General features: G+C 41.2%; 2 protein-coding genes across 3 annotated transcripts in view; one reads left to right on the forward strand and one right to left on the reverse strand.

Moving 5' to 3' along the window:
* Positions 1 to 822: 822 nt before the first annotated feature.
* dchs1a (dachsous cadherin-related 1a) overlaps positions 823 to 22,782 on the forward strand; it is a 117,169-nt gene continuing 95,209 nt past the window's right edge. For both annotated transcript variants that reach the window (XM_026226735.1, XM_026226736.1), the window contains exons 1-2: positions 823 to 1,917; positions 20,347 to 22,152. In XM_026226735.1, coding sequence (XP_026082520.1) covers positions 20,386 to 22,152 — 1,767 coding nt within the window. In that variant the 5' untranslated portion in view covers positions 823 to 1,917; positions 20,347 to 20,385. The remainder of the gene's footprint in view (positions 1,918 to 20,346; positions 22,153 to 22,782) is intronic.
* Positions 9,381 to 16,990, reverse strand: LOC113058643 (uncharacterized). Its single transcript, XM_026226737.1, has 2 exons — positions 16,701 to 16,990; positions 9,381 to 16,593 (listed from the first exon to the last, which is right to left on the reverse strand). Exon 2 carries the CDS (start codon positions 16,009 to 16,011, stop codon positions 9,406 to 9,408), a length of 6,606 nt encoding a protein of 2,201 aa, XP_026082522.1. The 5' UTR covers positions 16,012 to 16,593; positions 16,701 to 16,990; the 3' UTR covers positions 9,381 to 9,405.

Consider the following 22,782-nt stretch of genomic DNA (forward strand, 5'->3'; position numbering starts at 1 on the left):
ACCTTATTAACCGTCCATATAATAGTCAGATCTCTCTCAGCATGTGCTATGGAAGGAAGAGGATCTACAGTATATCTTTATTTTCTTTCCCATGCTGCACACATGAATATTTGCAGGTTTTTTGGACTCGAGAGTGTACAACACAGATTTTTCTTCATTTTTCAGCCTAACTCGCTGCCAAGCCTGTCTTCTCCCTAAACTCCTTTCATATAAATAAACTACATAGTATATATATTTTTTCTCAGGAAAACTTCATCTCCTGTCTAATGTATTTTTGTATCTAGATTTTTGGCATGGGCTCTTAAACATAATCACTTGATATACAATGTAGACTGCAGTATGTGTTGCTTCTGCTCAACGGATGAATATTTAAGTCATTGTCAAGGTTTATTTGCACTTTTTTGATAATTATTAAATATGAAATATTTATTTTAATGGATAGAATTATACTTTAAATAGAACAACATTAAAGATGATGCACCCTGTATTTCGTTAAGAGCGTTGACTTAAAAAAAAATGCTATGTTTTTATCTTGTTTTTATCTTGCATGCACTTTAGGGTGTTATCTATTCTTGCTTTTTTATTTATGAATTATGGTGAATTATTATTTTTTTGAAGGGGCATAGAATGTATAACTGCACTGTACTTATCTGGAACAAAATTATTATATTATCTGTCAATTTACTGTTTAAAAAAAGATGAATGGAACTTTCCATGAAACAAATAAGGATAGGCTATGCAAGTAGACTGTAGTTGCCTTTGAGGCTAAAAGTGATTTTCCTGATGGGTGCACTGATACAAATATTTGGAAAGGTGTGCCTTATTTGCGCCTAAATGAATCTATTAAGCAGGTTCTGCACAGTACAAGGACCTAAGGAGTACTTTGCCTTCTGTGTCAAAAGGATTTATATGCAAACAGACAGTGATTTGTTCTTTTGTTGTCTCTTAGGATTGAAGAGGCCAGAAAGTGGTCCAAGGTCATGGCTCCAGCTCCGCAGCAGATGAAAGTAACCGTCCTCCAGGGCGTTCAACATGCTTCTCATAGACAACCACCAGATGGGAGGAATCGTTCAGTTACATGACCTGGTGTTAAATCTGTTGTCTTGGCCGTCTCTCACTCACTCTCACCCAGACCACATAGCAAACCTGTAAGAATGACAGATTTCTCAAGATTACTTTTACTCCCGGCACCTTATTTCTCCTTATATATTCTGCGTGAGTTTATTTTTGTTGTGTCAGAACTGTACTATATTATATCATATGGATTTTGTGGTTTGAATTATAAATCAGACTGTGTAGGCCTACTAAATTATTTTCTTGCAAGAATAAATAAAAATGGCACCGAAAATGCTAAATTACAGACAGACGGATGGACGAAACTGCTTTTTACATTTTAATTGATTAACGACACATAAATTCAGTTTTGTCTGAAGAAGACTGGTGGCATCACACGTCACACTGTTTTGGCACACTGTCGCCCTCGTTTGGAGAGTTTGCGCTATTACCCCGCTTCTACACGTGCTTCATGAATATTCATGCGGGAGTGGGACGGGCTGGTGTCGGGTTTCACTCCGGGAGGTTGAGAGCTTGTGTTGGAAGTGTGGATCCTAGAGTTGGAGGCTGTTGTCGATGCCGACGGACTGATTTCATCCTGTCTGCTGCGCTCAGTTTGGACTGGAGGACAGAGCCCCTTTGAATTGGTTTTGTATTTTGAACTTGACAACAGCAGGAAAATACAGGAAACTGGAAATATACTAGTGGAAGTTGCTGTGGTACGCGACAGATAACTTGTAAGAAGATGGATATTATCTAAAAGGGATTTTTTTCCCTAAACGACATTTCTTTTTTGGCTCGTTTTCCTGACGTTACGTTGGGACAGACCAGATCGGTATCACTGAAAAGCAAGAACAGATGATTGTAAGTATTTCATGGCTAAAGAACGTCAGTGGCGTTAAACTATGACTTTATACCCCATCCTGACGCGACACGGCAAACATGCTTCCATTACAGTCAACGCGCGCGCTTATGGCAAGCCAGTTTAACATTTATTCCTTAAATTCTGACAAGTATCTGTTTTGATGTTACTGGTACTTATATTTTGTCTTGTAATAAATAATCCAATAGTGTCTATTTAATAAGCTACTTCTACTTTTTCTCTTGAATAGTATTACTATTTGATCAGTGTTCCATATTAACAAATATGGATCAATCAACAACCTAACTTGCAGATTTAAAGCAAATGTAACTATTGAGATAAACAAATGGGAAAAAAGAATAATAACTGGTAACAACTGGGGTAGACCGTAGTAGTCTATTTGATAAATAGTTAATAATATAGAAGTGTTTAGATAGTTAGAATAGATAACTAAAAACGGGATCTATGATCAATTACTGGTAAATGTGAAATGGGAACTCTGAACAGTTGGAATACCAGGGTTTCCCATACATTGATTTATTTGTGGCAGGCTGCCACAATATTAAAACTGACCACCACAAATAGATTTTCCAAAAGGTTTTGACTCCGTTGAATAAACATGAGCACTGCAAGTTTCAAAAAAAAAAAAAAAAAAAAAAAATCAGCAGGTGTTTTTATATTGCTGTATTTCAGAAGAAAAACTGTTTTATGAAAATTCAATTTAATTTCATCTTGCAAGTTATGTCTAATAAATCAGCTTTTGTTAGCTCAGTCAGTGAGGCTCTGTATATAGCTGTTACCAGAGAAACCTCTCTCTTCCTTCTTCTGGCAGAAAAATTATTTGCATAATTATATATTGGTGTGGGGGAGTGTTGCCACAAATAAAGTGTAAGGCTGTGGGAAACACTGAATACATTATCAACATTTATACATTATGCATTTACAAATATATTTCTCACTATTTAATTATTTACTGGTCTTTAATGTGCTAGTGACATTTAAAAAGATACTAATTAGTTTTAAGAAAATTTTTTAATTCAGCTTGCCATAGTCACTTGCAGTGATTTTGTGGAGTAGAATGGATGCATAATGTCAGATTTTATAGTTCTGCATGTTGGGGAGCTCTCATAAAATACATTTTTTTATTTCTCATTTCAGTAAACACTGAAATCACTGATAATTTATCTAGTTAAGAAGCCCATTGTCACACATTTAGTTTTGATATGTAGTATCTCATGTGCAATGCAAAGCTGAGGTGTAACCATTGAGTTTTGATTACATCGTTTTTTAGTCATAAAGTTTAATTTTGGATTCAATGAATCATCAGGTCAGATGTTTGCATTTTTAGTTTAGTGCAGTTTGTGTGCACCCTAAAGTACGATATGATTTTATTTATGATTTATTTGTTTCTGGTGGATGTGGCAGAAAATGGATGTTAAGCAACTTTAACAAATTGTTTATTGGAATGAATCAGACCTACGCAATGCTGTTTGTATTAAATCAATACAATTAATCAGACAGTGTCAAAATGCAGCTGATATTGATATCAGTACTAAATTTGAAGTTAGGAGCTGTTGTATTTCCTAATCATGACTCACAAGACTATGAGTCTATTGGTTCAGAAATATGCTGCGGTTCACTGTGCTTGCAGCTGCTGCAGTCTGACTGCTGAACTCCAGTTTTTGTATATTCTGCACTATTGTTTTTAATCTACACTGGAATTGGTGGAACCCATGTGCAGGCCACAAAAGCCTCCCGAACGGTTCTTTTCATTGAGGGGGTGATTTGTATTGCATAACTTTAAATATTTTTGAAAATGAATAGGAGAAAACATAATATAATAGCTGTAGAGGCCTGTGAAAACTTTAAGAGGCGGGCATTAAAAATCTTCACCCCCCAGTAGTATAGAAAATGGAAGGTTACTTAATAAACCCTACAAAGTTATTGTTTTTGATTTCAAATCCTGCAATTAAAATTGTGGTATCCGCTATGCAATGTTTCAATTAAATTGCTGTTTTAATGTATTTATTAATATCACCCAAAGCCTGACCTTTCTTGGCTGCTGTATCTCATGATATTTTTGGCAACGTGTTGCACCTCAGAGGAAATCAGTTGCAGAATAACAGAGGCGGATGTCCAGTGGTCATTTATTTAACTTGCTTTACATGCCAGAGCATATAGATTTTCTCTCCTTGCAAGACATTCTAATTAAATTGGTTCATCAGTGGACTTCTTTTGTTAGTCTTAGAGAAGTGTTGTGCTTTTGTGTTGGTGGCTGGCCGGGGTTCACCCAGACTGCATTCCAAATCTCCCTCTGAGGGCGACAATAATTAATATTCATCAAGATAATAAGGTTGTTTTCACTCATTCAGCTCAGTTGACTTCCATTTCTCTGGTTCGTTGGTTGCCATAGTGCAGTACTGAAGCTACTGTTTCGGCCGCTCTTGTTGAGCTTAGAGGCTGTCTGAATATAAAGCACCACCCATCGTCGCCCGTTTGCTAGACTCCACATGTTCGCACTCTCGGTTTTGGGATAGATCCATAAGATTAGTGAGTCACATCCCAAGTTAATTTGTGTTCCAGTTTGTTCAGATGAAGTCATAAGCATGAAAATTAACCATGTTCCTCACGCAAATAAGCAGACAGCACTGGGTAGTTTATATTATAATGGTTTTTAAATAAGAACAACATGTTTGATTCGACAGCCACAAAGAAACATTGATAATCTAATAAATCAAGATAAAACTAGGAGGCGGCTGCATGCTAGGCAGGAAGTGTAGTTGATTCTGGAGTGAGCCGAGCCGAGGAAAGGTTTAGAGCTTGAACCATTTTTCATCAGTTACTGGACTAAGTGAAATTTATAAAGTTTGCAGTGAATATAGCCATAGAATTTATGTCCGACCCTCAGACAGAGCATAACCATATTGAACGCTGAAGGGCTTTTAAGACATTCCTAAGATTATGTCACCAGACTCTCATCCCAACAGACAGACGGTTGATTTCTCAGCTCCATCCCTGACATCGGACCGTCCCGGGTGAACTGAGATCCATTTGGATGTATGGAGAGAAAAAAACAGGGTCGTTGCAGAGTCAACTACTACATCACCCTTGATCTCATCCTTTTGGCTTAGGAAAGGATTCTCTGATGATGATCAGACAGTTCCAGTACCTCTGCTGTGGTGTAGTTAACCCCATCCTTACCGGTCTCTGGTGGAGCACTAAAGCCATACACAGTTGCAGCTTCTGGTCTCCAGAGTGGTGTAGACAGCAGAGATTGCATGGCAGAGGGCTGTTGCCCCTTCTCATTAGGTTTTCAAGGGAGGCGTGTCTGTGCACATTTTCTAAAGCCATGTAGGGTCAGTGTGTGACCTCCTTCTTGAATTTACAGAAAAAGTGTAGGTTCGTATCACACATAAACTATCACCTTTGTGCCTTTGGGCTGTGCTTGCAAATTTGGGGAAGATGTACATGTCTGTTGCCTCTTGTTGGATTATAGATAAAATGTAATTATAGAACATTTTATATATATATGTTGCCTCTTGTTGGATTATAGATAAAATGTAATTATAGAACATTTTATATATATATATGTTGCCTCTTGTTGGATTATAGATAAAATGTAATTATAGAACATTTTATATAAAATGTTCTATAATTACATTTTATCTATAATCCAACAAGAGGCAACAGACATGTACATCTTCCCAAAATTTGCAAGATATAATATACATATATATATATATATATATATATATATATATATATATATATATATATATATATATATATATACAGATATAATATACATATATATATAAATAGTAAATAAAAAATATATGATTTATGCAAATAACTAAATTATATATATATATATATATATATATATATATATATATAATCTGTTATATTTCAGGGTGAAAGAGAATCTGGACAGACAAAGACAAAAATTTGGCTCTAGGTACATAAACATAAAATGGATAACTGTCAAAGTAGCATTTGTTATAAGTGTAAATTGAATCTCCTGAGGGACTGAAGATGTCAAAATACTGCAGCTATTGCTTGTACGTCTCAGTCTGATATGGATTTGTTTGAGTGTGGGGGCATCAACTCAAATATACAGTTCTCTATATGGCAACAGGTATACCGGACACGATACCTCTCTTTGAAACTATCTGCAAATGGGATGTTACAAGTCTGTGTTCAGTTAAAACTACACACAGCGAATTTCATAAACTCTATACTGAAATCATCCACTCGATGCCGCCAGATGTTTCCAATTTCGCACAGTAACCGAAGCTGTATCAGCTGGTGTCATGTTCAAAGGACCCAGCAGCACGTGTGTCTTTGTTTTGTTCAGCGTGCAGACCTCCTTCCACAAACATCTCCACAAACACACTCAGGTTGGAGGGTGTGGGAAAAAGAAGGTACCCTGAAGCCAGAACATACTAAATGCTGGCCAAACCAAGGTTGATGGGGCCTCCTTTTTTTTCCATGGCACAAATGTATCTGATGTAGATTAGCAGTGCATGTACATATCTGAGGCCTGCAGATGGATTTCTTCTTTCCCACCAGCTCCTGTGGAGCACAGCTACCTTGGCTTATGCTGGATTACTGTACTGAAAGTGTAGGTTCAACAATTCTTGCAGGTGTGTTTACATCGACTGTTTAGTGGATTTTTAGTTTTTAGAAATGGAATAGATGCATATACAATATGTGTTTGTTTTCTTTATAAATACCACAAAAAAGTGCACTTTTAAATACAATTTACAGTTAAACTACAAATCATATGAAAAACCAGTCAGTAACTACATTGATTGAAGTCTCACAGTTAGTTGTAAGCTGCACGTATTTGAGTCACCAAAAAGAACTGGTTCATAGGAGTCATTTGTAGAACTGTACTGGAGAGAAGAATTGACTCATTAAGATTTGTTTGTTTTTGAAACCGACTACACTGGTTGTGCTTTATCTTTTTGATATGAAAAAAGAACGGAATCATTCATTTGGTACTGGGAGTTGGTTCTGGTGTTTTTTTGTTAATGGAACTGGAACTGAATAAGAATCGGTTCTCTGTTTCCTACTGTAGTTATAAGGCTCAGTGTGTGGTTGGTGTTTGCTGATCTTTAAGATACTCCATTATTGTAGATAAGTACTTCAACATGAAGCCTGTCTTGCCAAGTCTCATTGGATCTCAGAGTGAGTGATGTGCTCAAACAAGCAGAAGTTATATTGGAATTGATCACGATTGGCCAGGTTGGTTGTTTTCTTGGATTTCTTTCGGTTATCCTGTAAAAGCAAGACATTTTAGGAAAATAATCCCAGTGTGACAGCATGTTTGCTTGAGGTCAAATGATAGTCAACGTGAAGTTAATTTGGCCGAGCACTAAACATCCTTTAAAATGGAAATATTTGAATTGCCCAATGTTGAGATTGATGGTGTTACTTTATGGCTGCTTGGGGTTTCTTTTTAAGGTCTTTTTGGCTTTCGGGGCCTTTTCTCACTCATCATTTACACTGAAGAGGCCAATATATTGTCTTTACCTCATCCGCCCTCTCAATCTAAACGAAATGAACTTTAGGAAAAACATAATTCTTTAAAATCATGTTTGCAGTCATTACAGTCTTCCAGCGAGAGTGTTGTTTGAGGTGTCGTGAGCAACGTGGACGTCTTCCACTGGTTGGGAAAGCGTTTTGGACATCGAGTGATAGATGATCAGCATTGGTCTGGCCAGCTGTGGTTGTTTTCATCCCCAGCGTCTTGGCCAGAGTGGTTTCGGTGTTTAACAGAGCAGCTTCTTTGGGAATGTTTAGCTCCAGATTTCTGCTCTGTCAGATCTTTGGAACTATTGTGTGGAATGGAGGTTCTGGGTAAAGGAGGAAGGAGGAAGGCAGCAACACTTGCTCAAAAATATTTGTGGTCTACGTTCCCACAAATCTGCTATCTTCTCTTCTTTGTTATGTAAGATTATAAAAATAATGCACTGCACTGAGGTGCTTGCAGCAGGTGTGAACAGCTCGGAGACCATTATTAAGTGTTATTGAGGGCATGCTTTAAATTAAAAAGGGGAGACCTGTTTTCATTTCATCTGTGTCAGACTTTACAAAGGGAAAGACTGTGCCTTGCTCACAAAGAGTTTTATTTTTTCTTCAAATGGGCCATTTTCTATAATTAAACCACAAGCCCTTTATCGTATTAAGTGGTCTGGGTTAAACACATGACCCAGAGCGTTGGAAAGTTGCCCAAAGATGGAAAGTCAGATACAGTGATATAACACTTTCAACATGCTCTCATAAAATTAGTAGAATATGGCCAACTTCTTGACCTGATTTGATCAGTATGAACTTCCCTATATAAATATATGGTTAATGATTAATATGGCATAGTTACAACCTTTTTATATTTAGCTGGAATCCAAGAGTATTTCTCTTCATGCCATGTAGTTTAACAAGGCATTAAATGCAAGAAAAAGAAACTGATCATGGACAAAATAGCAGTTGTCTAAGTTCATTTCCCGTTGTCCAGTTTTCTTCTAAGCTACCTGCTATAGCTCAGTAAACTCCCCACTGGAAGGGTTTCAGGACAAGCACGGCGGATACAACTCGAGCCACTTTTTGAGCATTTATTGAGCACACATACACAGCTGCTAGTATGTGACGTTTAGCTCGTCAGTTAACTAATCACTATAGATCGCTAGGTTGTAAACCTGCAATGAAACAAAACAAACATCAGAAAGAACTAATGAAATGACACGATCATGCGATATTATTTTTAGATCTGAATTACTAGCAATGTCAGTTTACAGACACTTACCGGCAAGCGTACCAGTCCTGATCAACGACAGAATGAAAATGAAAAATAAAGGCGGCGCCTGTGCACTCACTAACTACGCATGTACAGATTCACAATCTGGTGACTAGGAATGATAAGAGGCATATCTGCGACCTAGTAATATTAGAACATATATAAATAACATAAATGTGCTTGCATTTAGAATAAGATGGTAAATGTATACATTTTCCTCAAATACCCAGGAAAATAAAAATAACATCCATCACTTGAAATACACATAAACAAACAGTAGTGACACCTGCTGGAAAGTTCTACACCTCCCACTTGGCCTACTGATTCTAAAATCCAAGTAGGCCATCCTAACCAAACAATTCCCTTTTAGACATAACATTTCTCCATAACCATGCAAATAACATTGCATACTTCCAAATGAATAAACATATTACGTTATAACATTAATACTTATATCTTCAAGATGGTTTTAATGTCTGAAACAACACAAATTGTTCTTGATGACATAACAACCTCCTTTACCGAAACACACTACCAGCCTTGAGGAGGATGGTAGTGGGGAAAGTCTTGATCCTTCTCCGAAACACACCATGGTGGGGAACCTTTACCGAAACACACCATGGTGGGGATCCTATACCGAAACACACCATGGTGGGAATCCTATACCGAAACACACCATGGTGGGGATCCTTTACTGCTCCTCCACTGGAAGCAGAACCACCAACCTTCTAACATCCCTGTGGAGAATGGTGGAGGGATAGTTGTCCTCAACTCGGTTTCTCTTGGATTGCCCACCGGAAACTGGACAACTTCGACATGTTGCCACTCTCACATCTCGTACTACACCCCTCGCATCAGGACACACTTCCACGACTCGACCCAGCCTGAACTGGCCCCTCAGTGCGTTCTGATCAGCTAACCATACCAGGTCACCCGCTGCAACATTTCTAGCAGGTGCATGCCACTTTTGCCGGATGTAGAGGTTTGGACCTGCCAGCTGACTCCAACGCTTCCAAAACTTATTAACCTCAATCTGGATTGTTCTCAGACGCACAACGGGGTAAGTTGGATACTCAAACCCTCGTGAGTCCCCACTGGGTCCTGCACGACCAAGCAGAAGTGAGTTGGGAGTGATTACTTCCACGGTCTCGTCTTGTACCTGAGCTCTGGCACCGATAGGTCTCTCATTCGACAGATTAGCAGCCAGGTACAGAAGGGTTTGGAACTCTAGCGCTGTCAGATTACATCCCTTGCCAACACTACTTAACGCCCTCTTGAGTACACGAACTGCTGCCTCAGCTGCTCCATTTCGATGGGGAGAGTCTGCCGGGTGAAACACCCATGTCCAATCGGTTCCTTCAACTACTGCTTTCCTCTGGACCTGATCCTTGTCAATGTTACTTAGGAACTCATAAAGCTCCTGTAATACTGGTTTGGCACCCATAAAGTTGGTCCCTTGGTCCGACCAAAGCTTTCTTGGGTGACCCCTGAGAGCTGTGAAGCGCTGGTATGTTTTCAGGAATCCTTCCGTCGACAGATCTTCTACAATGTCAGCATGTACTGCTCTTGAAGCCATACAGCTGAACACCACACCCCAGATTTTCATCTCCGTTCTTCGTTTTACAGTATCTTTAACAACATAGGGACCGAAAAGGTCTAATGTTGTAAACTCGAATGGTGCGGCTGGTTTAGTTCGTTCAAGGGGAAGTTCACCCATTACCTGTTTACACATTTTTGCTTTGATCTTCCGGCAATGCATACAAGAATCAACAACATTTCTGGCAATCCTTGAACCCCTTATCACCCATGCTTTAGATCTCACACGGAGGTGTGTGCCAGCAACCCCTTCGTGGTTAGCTTCATGAGCCTCTCTCGTGAGAAGAGCGCTAATCCATGCCTTGTAGGGAACCAAAGGTACACCAATCTCTCCCTGGGTCAAATCCTGGACTCTACCATGACATCTCAGGAGCCCTGAAGCCCCATCCCTGCTTACAACAAGCCTGTTTAGCGTGGTCACAGGAAACATAACTCCATTTTGGGCAGCTAAGCACAGGTCTTGGAATGCAACTTCGCGTTCCTTAACTGTCAATACTGCCTCCCACTTTGCTGGCTTGGAGGCCCTGCGTACACGGGCCAACCACTTCCTTACAGCTCTGCGGATATAACCAACTATTCCACAAAGTCTAGTAAGAGAACTGCACCTTGTTGGATCCACTTGGTCTATGAGTGCGGCTCCCCACAGAGTCTCCTCTTCCTTAGTCTCAGTTAAGGTAACTTTCTTCCCTTTTTCAGAGGACAGTGAAGCCCCGCTTTCTCCATCTGTGACTATTGGATCTTCACCACCAAGACTGCCAAGATGTAACAATTTCTTGGCTTGAACTCTGGTAAGGACTGCTGAAAAGGCTTTTCTCTGGAGCTTACTCACTACCTCTCTTGCATCAACTGCCACTTCTGAGGCTGACTTTATGGGCCAATCCTCGACTGGATCAGAGAGAAACTCGGGACCTTTCTGCCACACAGAATTCTCACCCAGCAGATCAGGAGCGCACCCTCTTGTGACTAGATCAGCGACGTTGACTTTGCCTGGTATCCACCACCAGTCAGTTACAGGTCCAGCCTTCTGAATTTCCCCGATTCGGTTCGCAAAAAATGTCTGGAAACCATAGCTCTCTCTCTGGATGGCTCCAAGCACCGTCTGACTGTCAATGAAATGATACCACTTCTCTACGTCCAACCGTCCATGCTTCAACATGTATCCTTTCAGACGTGTGGCAAAGACAGCCCCACATACCTCTGCCATAACTGCATCACCTTTCTGGTTGAGAGGAGTTAACTTGGCCTTTGACTCCACTAGCCGAGTGACTACACCATTTGATGTCTCCCATCTTAAGTAAAGTACTGCACCATAGGACTCACAGCTCCCGTCAGAAAATGTGATTCCCCAGGGTCTATCTTTCCAGCCAGAAGGCGTAAGGCTTCTGTAGAACTTAATACTACTCAGACGAGCGTACTCCTTGAACAGATCAATTGCCTTGCCTCTGAGCTCGTCAGACAGAGGTTCATCCCAGGTATCCTTAGTAAGCTTACCAGCTTCCTGGAAGGCTCTTCTCACAAGGATTACTCCTTTCTGCTTCACAGGAGTTACTAGACCGATCGGGTCATACAGTCCAGCGATTTGACTCAGTAGAACACGACGAGTAAGTGGGTTTGGTGTTTTTACTTCTACTTCCCCTTCAGTGAGGTCAATCTCAGTTCTCATCTTCTTCTTCCTACTGGAGAAGTTGATAGAGACCATCACAAAGAGTTTGTCCTCTTGCACAAGGTAACCAACCCCCAGTGCTTTGTTATCTTCCTCCCTTAACTGGTTGGGTAAAGTCAGAGTCATGGTTCTGGACTTGGTCTCTTCTCTCCTCCCACTTTGACCACACCGGATCCAAGGCTTGAGGTAGAAACCTCCTGTTCTTAGTATCTTCTCCACTCCCTCTTGAATCTTGTTTAGACGGTGTGGGTCATTGTGGGATGTGAGGAGATCATCGACATAGGAGTCTTCCTCGATTACCCTTCTTTCCTCCTTCATCTCAGAGAACTGGGGTAACTTTGCGGTCTCTCGCATGGCAACCTGCGCAATACATCCCGCAGGTTTATCCCCCATGTTCACCCTCACGACAGCGTAATCTTCAATCTCATCCTCCGGTGAGTCCCTCCATAGGAATCGATGCACATGGACTTCCTGTTCCTCCAGCCAGACCGAATTATACATCTTGGTGATGTCTCCGATGGCTGCATGTTCTCCCACCCGAAATCTAAGGAGCACCGCTCTGATGGGATTTAAGACATCTGGGCCCTTAAGCAAAATACTATTCATACTGACCCCTCCAAACTCCTGGCTACTGTTCCAGACTAGTCGTACTGGCGTAGTTACTGAATGGGGGTTTGGGGCTGTTAGGTGACTCACCCACCACACAGCACCCTTCCAGCTGTCCATAACATCCTTAGTGAGCTTAATAGCAGCTCCCCTCTCTACCATCTCGTGGACTTGCTTCGTGTAAGCTTCTTTCCACAGAGGGTCTCTCATGAGCCGCTTCTCCGTTCTCAGGAATGTTGCTTCCACAGCCTTTCGGTTGTTAGGAAGAGAGACTGGGTTTTCCATCCAGGGATACTTCGCATCCCAGTGGGGCTGGTCGCTGTGCGCATCTCCCTCTCTGAAGGTTAGACCTGCCTTTATTATCTCCAGCTCTTTTTCATCAGCTAGGGACATCTCCTTTCCTCCCGGCGAGCACTTTCCACAGCGACATCCTCCACAGATAGGATCACAGGCAGCACCGATGCTGTCCCACTTTAGCCACTCAAAGACCTCTTTATTGCACACTGCTGTCGTTCGAACTTCTGCTATGTTTCCTTGCTCCAAATGGCTTCCTGGCCTTGCAACCAAGTGTTCTTCAACTTTGACGGCTACCGTCCTCATTGAATGAGCAAAGTGTGTCTTCGACCGCCATGCAGCCACCTCCACATCTTCAAAGAGGTCTGGATGCACACCACTCACGATCTTGCCCAGAGGACCATCCCACAACACTAAATCGCCAACCCTTTGCAATCTTTGTGGAGCTAATCGCCCTTCACGAGTGCTGATTAAAAGATCAATCTTTTTTGGGCGGGCCAATTCTCCTGGCTCTACTTCAGGGAAAAATTGCTTTAGCCGCTCCGATTTCACCACTCGATCCACTTTAGCGATGTCTTCCATCCCATAGCAAATCATCTCGTGGAGTTTCAGAGTTCCTCGGGAGGTCCACACTTTTATTTTTACGAGATACCTTTTTGTATCAACTCTCACCTTCATCGTACCAACACCATACACGACAAGGGAAACCGGTTCACCATTCAGTCCGAGCCTTTCTGCAGCTTGGTGTGTAATGTAATTCGTGTCAGAAGCAAGATCAACCAAAGCTCCAAGGCTGTCTCCTCTCTTTGTCGTGACGTGTACGAGCATCATAAGGACTGGATGTTCTTTCAAACCACTTTGTTGCATCAGACTCTTACCAGGACACACTGTCGATGTCACCTTGTTAGTACAGGCTCTGCGGACAGCTTCCAATTGGTGAGGAGTCAGTCCCAACTCACCGAACACAGCCTCTTGCTCCTCTGTTGGACCTCGAGCTCGCCTCTTTTCCTCTTCTTTATTTTCCCTTTTAACAGTGTCCTTCTTTGTTGACGCCTTAGGGCAAAGGAAATAATGGTGGTCCGCTGGAGTGTCGCCTTTCTTACACTCATCTTTACGACAGAGAAACTTTGGAGTACAGTCACTCTCGACTCCGTGAACATCCAAACACTTTGTACATGCTTTCACCTTTTTCACTTGAGCTTTCTTTTCTGACAGATTGGCTTTTCTGAAAGTTTTACAACGAAACAGTTTACCTCCGTGATCTCCATCACCACACACGGCACATGGTAACTGCTTGGATTCTCTTTTGACTTCACTTACTGTAGTCTTAGTGAAAGACTTCTTCTCTCTCCATCTGTCACCTGGTTTCTCCCGGTGGCTTGGTCTCTCAGGAGCATTAGCAGGCCATGGTTTGCTGGGCAGCAACTGCTCCAACCTGACGAGCAATGACTTTTGGTCTTCCAGGAACATCAAGAGCCTGTCAAAACGGTTTCCAGGATGGACGTCATTTACAGGATTTCTCACACACATGAGCCACTCTCTTTTCATAACATCAGGGAGTTTACTCTCCAAAGACCGAATCACAAGTTGATTGCGTACAGCATCTTCGCACCCAAGGTCTGAGAGATCCAGTACTGCCCTCTCCACTGCTAGAATCAACTCTAACGTTTCTCGTGGCTGATGGTTCTTTACAGCAGGTCGTGATTGAAGCTCCAACACAATCTCTTCGGCCGTGTGTGCTTTGTCACCATAATGGTTCTCCAATTCCCTGAAGATATCATTCGCATCTCTGCACCGATATAGCCTGAGTTCACTTTTCACTGACTCACTTATACTATCCAGTAAGTGAAGTTTCTTGCATTCCCTAGACCCTGTAGGTTCTGCTTGTGCCTGGATACTTTCCCATTCAGCCTTCCAACGCCAATAACTCCTCCGGTCACCGGAGAATTTAGGTAAGCTTATTGGTGTGAGCTTTATTCTTGGTCGGGCCCACTGAGAGCTGTTTTCTGCACCAGCGTGCGAACCAGGGTTACTATATGGCATGCTACTACTTTGTCCCATGCTGAGATCAACAGGCAGAGTAGCATGATCGTTCAACCATTGTGGCGTGCTGGCAAAAGTTGAAGGTAGGGTGAAACTGACACCAAGCCCACTATCAGACCTTCTTGACTGCAGAATGGGCTGTAACATTTGTTGGGAGGCATTGTGTTCAGTAGCTGTGCCATACCTGCTTTGAGGTTGACTAATGGCTGTAGAACCTCTGGCAGCACAAGTAGAAATGCTTGCTCTGTCTGTAGACATGAATGAAGGAGAACTTGTTACATATACAGTTTCCTGCCCCTCAGCGGGTGGACTGACAACAGCAGGCTGACTGTTAACAGGTGGAGTAGCAATAGCAAGAGCTACTGGTTGGGTCAAGGTGATGCTATCTGCAGTTGTTAGGCTGTTGATATCTGTTATGACATGCCCACCGACCACATCATTTCCTCCCTCGTCTTCATCCTCGGCCTCCTCACCATGGCCTTTTAGTTCTGTACTGTCCCTCTTCATAACCTCATCCTCACGTCTGTATGTCCACCCATCCATCAGTTGCTCTTTATCCTCTCTTAATGATAAAAAGAGCATCCACTTGTCTCTTCCATATGGTCGATAATCTCTCCAAGTGTACACAGCATCCCTGAGTTCATGAAGTTTCCTCTCCAGTTTACCACTTTCGACCCTCTGCTGCGCCCATGGCACTTTACTTGTGCCGAGTGCCTCAGCTCGATTAAAAGCAGATTTGAACTGTTTTACAAGAGCATCTATGTCTGGCTCTGCATACTTAGTCCACAGCATTTCCATGATTTTACTCTCAGTTTCAAGGAATTTTTGCTCACTGGCATCTCTCCTCGCCAGAGCATCCTGCGACTCACTGTCATCACCCGTAGCATCTATTTGGCTTAGTGCATCAACATACTCATTACTACCATCAAGGAGTTTGTCATAATCATCTTTCAACTTCACTAACTCTTCTGACAATTCAGCTTCACGTAAACGGCCAGCACTGACATTAAGGCGGTTTATTCTTGTTGTAAAGATTCGTTGTGCATTTGAGCGTTTCCGTTTTAAACTCTCCAGATCTGGTTTTTCATCTGCCATTTCTCATATCTTTATCCTCTTCCCGGTGATCAAAATCACTAAAATCACTTTTTAGCAAAAAGAATCGTTCAAAAAGAATCGTTCAGAGGAGTCGACTCAAATGACTCGTTCAGAAAGATTCGCTTCAAAAGATTAGACTCAGCTGTTACGGCTGATAGTCGCGTTGTTATAGCTCCGCAGCTGTTATTAATCACACTGTCTTACTCACGGTCATTCAGCACTTTAACGGCCCCGTTAACTCTTGACTTCGGCTCTTCTTTTGCAGTGGTGTTGTTAACGGCCGCTTCCTTCTCAGTATACGGGTCTCCGATCCCGACTTCTGTCAACAACGATGGCTTCTCCCCCGCTCGGTGTCCGTGAATTTCCTAGCACGGCTCCGACGGCGGTTTACAACTGTCCAGTTTTCTTCTAAGCTACCTGCTATAGCTCAGTAAACTCCCCACTGGAAGGGTTTCAGGACAAGCACGGCGGATACAACTCGAGCCACTTTTTGAGCATTTATTGAGCACACATACACAGCTGCTAGTATGTGACGTTTAGCTCGTCAGTTAACTAATCACTATAGATCGCTAGGTTGTAAACCTGCAATGAAACAAAACAAACATCAGAAAGAACTAATGAAATGACACGATCATGCGATATTATTTTTAGATCTGAATTACTAGCAATGTCAGTTTACAGACACTTACCGGCAAGCGTACCAGTCCTGATCAACGACAGAATGAAAATGAAAAATAAAGGCGGCGCCTGTGCACTCACTAACTACGCATGTACAGATTCACAATCTGGTGACTAGGAATGATAAGAGGCATATCTGCGACCTAGTAATATTAGAACATATATAAATAACATAAATGTGCTTGCATTTAGAATAAGATGGTAAATGTATACATTTTCCTCAAATACCCAGGAAAATAAAAATAACATCCATCACTTGAAATACACATAAACAAACAGTAGTGACACCTGCTGGAAAGTTCTACACCCGTGGTACATGTCCAGCCCTTTGGAGGTCTGTTCCAACCGTTAGTAAAAGTGCCAGTGCCCATTGAACACATCTGTGCAACTTTCTTTCAGCCTTTGATCCCTCAATGTCTGGAGAACCAATCATAATATTTGTTTTATCTTAAAACCTTAATGGTGACCATGAAATAAAATAAAATATATATTGATATATATTATTTCATAGAAATCTAATTCATATTGTTTTATTTTATAAAATATAAATTATAAAAAATTGAATTAATTATGATGTATAATTAAGATGTCTTTCATTATAATGTATAATTAAGATGTCTTTCTTAAAAGTTGTTTGTTATGAAACCTCAAAATACATATGTATAACATAATGTGTGAGTGTGTGTGACAATGTGTGTGTGTGTGTGTATACACACACTTATGGGCGTCATGTATTTGGAGGCTTTACTTTCGAGAAGAAGTGTTTGGTACACATAATCTACGTTGGAGGTATTGTGTGTGGGTGTGTGTGCCTGTACTTTCTTAAACATGAGAGTGTTCCTGCATGTGTGTGTGTGTGTGTGTTTCTTAGTCGCTGTGATGCTGACAGACTGAAATTAGCTTTGGATTCCCATATGCACAGGGCAGGCTTCCAGCAGACCCCAATTACAATGCAGCAAAGCCAGAGAGGGTGCAGGGCAGACTGTGTGGAGCCCTCCTGGTCTGCTCCCTCGCTCAGACACACACACACACACACTATCACTACCACAGACTTGACAGACTACCGCAACGAGGCGCACAGCATGCAAAGATCTGACTCACACACACTGGCACTTACACACACTTTTATATGGACACCTGCATCATCAGACTCACACACATTTTAGATTAACCACATGTGCAGCTGTGCACAAGATCCAGCACCACCAGTCACTCTGGAGTTAATTGAGTTAAGCCTGCTCACACACTGAGACATACTTACCTACTTAAAACAAATACCCTGTTGGGTAGAAAGTGAAAAGAAGTAGCATTAGAATTTTGCAGAGGTGAAGAATATATAGTAACTGTAGTCCCCCACTGGAGGGAGCCTCTCTGATTCCTACAGTTTGACAGAGCAAAAGTATTTCCTGCGATTCTGTTTTTATTTACTTTACAAAAACTTGTGAAATCCTGTGGTTGATTGTAAAGAATTTTATTGTGAAGTCATTTTTCTTACACAGTGATTGAGAATGACATGAATATTTCCCTTGGCCTGAAACTGATTTTGTGGTTTTTCATAGTAATGCAGATGGGGACAGGCTCATCTCAGAACTGATCATGTCTTCATTTTGTCTTTAGGCCTTGGTTAAAGGGATAGTCCACCCTAAAATGAAAATGTCATGTTTATCTGCTTACCTCCAAGATGTAGGCAAGGTGACTTTGTTTCTTAAGTAGAACACAAACAAAGATTTTTAACTCAAAATATTGCAGTCTGTCAGTCATATAATGTAAGTGGATGGGAATCACGGCTTTGAGAGTAAAAAAACAAACAAACAGAAACTAAACCAAATGAATTCCTGCGGATCGTGACAACACATTGATGTGTAAAGACACAAAACGTTTTTTACCTCAGATTTTCCTGAGCGTGTGTTCTCAACAGCTGGTGCCTGACACATCTTCTTCTTCTTCTTGCTTTATGGCGGATCGCAGACCTAGAAGTGCATTACCGCCACCTATCTCTCAAGTGGACCATTGACACTCCCAATTCATACTGTATATAGTGTGTCAATGGTTTCGTTTGTGTATGTTTTTTTTTTTACTCTCAAAGTTGTGATTCCCATCCATCCATCCATTCCCTGTACATTTTATGACTGTCAGATGGTTTGAGTTAAAAATCTCTGCTTGTGTTCATCACCTACATATTGGATGCCCTGAGGGAAAGCAGATAAACATCAAATTGTAAATTTTTGGGTGAACTCTCTTTAAGGCTTAGGCTGTCAGAACAACTGTGAGTTGCAGTATGTGTTGGACTCAGATATATATATACATTTATACATATATACATTTTTCAAAAAATAAAAGTTTAAGTTAAAACATAGTTTTTTTTCATTAGCTTGAAATTAGTTAGCTATTATAACACTATGATATGCCTGAAATTCATAAACTATTTTGGAAAATTACACTACATACAGTCCATAATGTTGTGTTTAAATCTAAGTGGAACTGGCAACCTCTATCTAGCTGACTTTTAAAAATGTGCTGTAAAGAGGATTCATGTTGATTTACAGTGTTGTTTTAAGAGATTTACTCAAAGGCAGGGTCAAATGTGCATGTGAATAAAATTTTTCTTTAATACAGAAAACCACACAATTCATAATTCCTTGGATAATAAGATGTCTCTCATAACTTTCAATCTTTCATTTCGTTTCTGCTTTGCAGATCCTTCATACTTGAGTAGCTGGGCTGTATGAGTCAAGTTCTTCTAACCAGCATATGTAACTATTTAAGTTCCTGTCTTACAAAATATTTATAATTCAATTGGACCTAGAAAAAGGGCCTAATCCAGAAATCATAATTTTGATTATAAGGTCATCATAGTTTGCAGGTCCACAAGCTACAATTTTATGGATGAGGAATCACTAATTTAAAAAGGAGCTGGAAGAACACTCAAAGGAGACCTTTGTGGTTTTAATATATTAGAATTGGCCCACCAGTGGTTTTCTAGCTTCATTTTGGGCAGTAGTGTTGGCAATAATATACGACAGGGTTAACACTCAGTTCACTTTAAAGGGTCCTCTTGGCTCTCTTTTACATCAGTGTGGGCTCCAGTTGAATAGTTTTACTAAAAAAGAGGGGTCATGTAAGCCACAGTCTCTATTTTAGGCTCCTGTTCATCACTGCACTGATATTTTGGGAGTTTTCAGGCTTGGATCTCTCTAACAAACATGCCAACATCAACTAAAATAATAATCGTGACAGGAATTAAAAAGATATTTTCAAGAAAGGACAAAAACTAACTAAAAACAATCAGTCAAAATGACTATGAGATTTTTTTTTTTGCTGCCATGTGTGAGTACCTTGTGTTTTTTTTTCTTTTCTTTTTTTGTACAGTGAAGCTTCTCATTTTAGCTGTAGCAATGATATTTTGTCTTATTAGCTGACAGTAAAATGCAGGTACAACGTGTATATGGTGTGCTGCTGTATTTTTAAAGGTGAACCTGTGCAACATGTGGAAAGCCACTTAAACATTCTTGTCATAATTGTAACTGATCCTGCTTGTGTGATCCATCTTTTTGTAATGAATGCTTTTTTTGATTTTTGTATAATCTCAAACCACTTTCTGTTAGTTCCCTTATGCTTGCTTCTCTAACTAATCTCCTTTTCCATTTGTCCTGTCAGGTTTTGTAAGAAGAATTTTCAGTGAAGAGCAAAGAAAGGATGATTATGGATCGGTTGCATCAAAAATTGGATTGGTGGTGGATATTGGTGATCTTCTATGTAGCGCTACAGCTCATGACAATCCAGTCATCCATGGTGCCAGGAACATTGCTGCTCCAGCTAGATGAGGAACAGCCAGCAGGAACCGTAGTAGGTGACATTAGTGCTGGCCTCCCACCTGACATGACTGCAACCCACTATTTCATCTCAGATCATCAGGGCACAGGTGTAGGCACCGATCTGGAGATCGACGAAAGTACAGGGATCATAAAAACTGCAAAGGTCCTGGATCGGGAAGTACGGGACCGCTACAGCTTCATAGCAGTCACCATAACTGGTATAACAGTAGAAGTCACCATCTTAGTAAACGACATCAATGATCACTCTCCAGTGTTCCCAAGAAAAAGAGCCACGTTTAAGATTCCAGAACAGGCTACCATTGGCACCAAGTTTCCTCTTGAGCCTGCTTTGGATGCAGATGAGGACCAGCTCACTACGCAAGGTTACATCATAACGGATGGAAATGTAGGACAAGCTTTTCTACTTGAAACCAAACGAGGATCCAACAAAGTGCTCTACTTGGATTTGGTAGTAAATGCAGTTTTGGACAGAGAGACAAGATCTTTGTACACTCTGCTCTTGGACGCATTTGATGGTGGCTCACCCAAGAGGACAGGACAAATAATCCTGGATGTGATTGTGCAGGACATCAACGACAATGCCCCAGTCTTCAACCAGAGTCGCTACCATGCTGTGATCTCTGAGAACCTTCAACCTGGGAACAATATACTCCAGGTGTTTGCTTCAGATGCTGATGAAGGTGACAATGGGTTGGTGCTCTATGATATCAACAGGAGACAGAGCGATCCTGATCACTACTTTGTCATTGACTCTCGAACTGGAGTTATCACTCTGAACAAGCCTTTGGATTACGAGATGAGAAGAGTCCATGAGCTTGTGGTACAGGCTCGGGACAATGCCAGTCAACCAGAGGTCACCAACGCTTTCGTGACCATCCAGGTGCGAGACTACAATGACAACCAGCCCACCATGACCATCATCTTCCTCAGTGAGGATGGTTCTCCACGCATCTCGGAAGGAGCACAGCCTGGCCAGTACGTGGCTAGGATTTCAGTCACAGACCCTGATTATGGAGAATATGCCAATGTGAATGTATCTTTGGAAGGGGGTGATGGAAAGTTTGCTTTGACCACCAAAGACAGCATCATCTATCTTATCTGCATAGATCAGATTCTTGATCGTGAGGAGCAAGACCATTATGAACTCAGAGTGTTGGCTACAGATTCTGGCACTCCTCCGTTATGGGCAGAGTCTTCCTTTACTATTCAGGTCATGGATGTTAATGACAACCCTCCTTTGTTTGACCAGCAGGAGTATACACAGGTTATTCCAGAGGTTGCCTTTCCAGGAAGTTTTGTCGTACAGGTAACAGCACGGGACAAAGACCATGGACCCAATGGAGATGTTCAGTACAGCATCCAACAGAGTGAAGAAACTCATTCAGACTGGTTCAGTATTGACGCAGTCACTGGTATCATCACCACCTTGACCCAGCTAGATTACGAAACGGACCCTAAGCCTAGTGTGACTGTGGTTGCTGCCGACAGGGGTCGACCACCACTATCTTCTTCAGCTGTGGTCAAAGTGATCCTACAGGATATTAATGATAATGAGCCTGTGTTTGGCAGCAAATTCTACAATGCATCCATCAACGAGAATGCTGCAGCAGGGATCTGTTTCATGGAGGTAGGACTATCATTTATTTGTCTGCAAATGCTTAATATGTATTATACTGATTAATATGCAAAATGATGGGGGGGTTGTGCATGAATTGTTTGAAAACCCCAATGTGGAATGGCTTTATATTTAAGACACACTGTTAGAGTTCTCTTTTAAAGTGTGTCAACTGAGTAAATGGAAACAGTTATTGTAGGAAATTGACTTGGAAACCAGCATGATGAATTGTAAGATATTGGGGAGTGAGCTTAAGTAAGCTTTGTTTAGATTGGACAACTTCAGTTGGGAAGTACTCACTTTCCTCACGCTGTGGGGGATTTTTTAGTACAGAAGGTGGTGCAGATGAGATTGAGTCACTTGGACTATGCAGTTGTTTGATTTGCTACAGTGAACTGAATCATTAGAGTATTTTTTCTGTAATGGGACTGCACTGGTCATGCTCTCAAGCTGTAGATTCAGTGGTGGTGGTGACACCACTGAACAAGTAGTGTAGGAAACTCTGCCAGATTACTTTAGTATGGTATTCTGACATTTGTGTATGAATGACATTTCGTTCTGGTATTTACAAAGAACCGATTCTAGATTCATAACCTTATTTCTCATGTGAAAAAGTGTGAGGGCTCAGTTGAGGTTTGCAAT

The sequence above is a fragment of the Carassius auratus genome, chromosome 40, assembly GCF_003368295.1.
Source record: "Carassius auratus strain Wakin chromosome 40, ASM336829v1, whole genome shotgun sequence".
Classification (NCBI taxonomy): domain Eukaryota; kingdom Metazoa; phylum Chordata; class Actinopteri; order Cypriniformes; family Cyprinidae; genus Carassius; species Carassius auratus.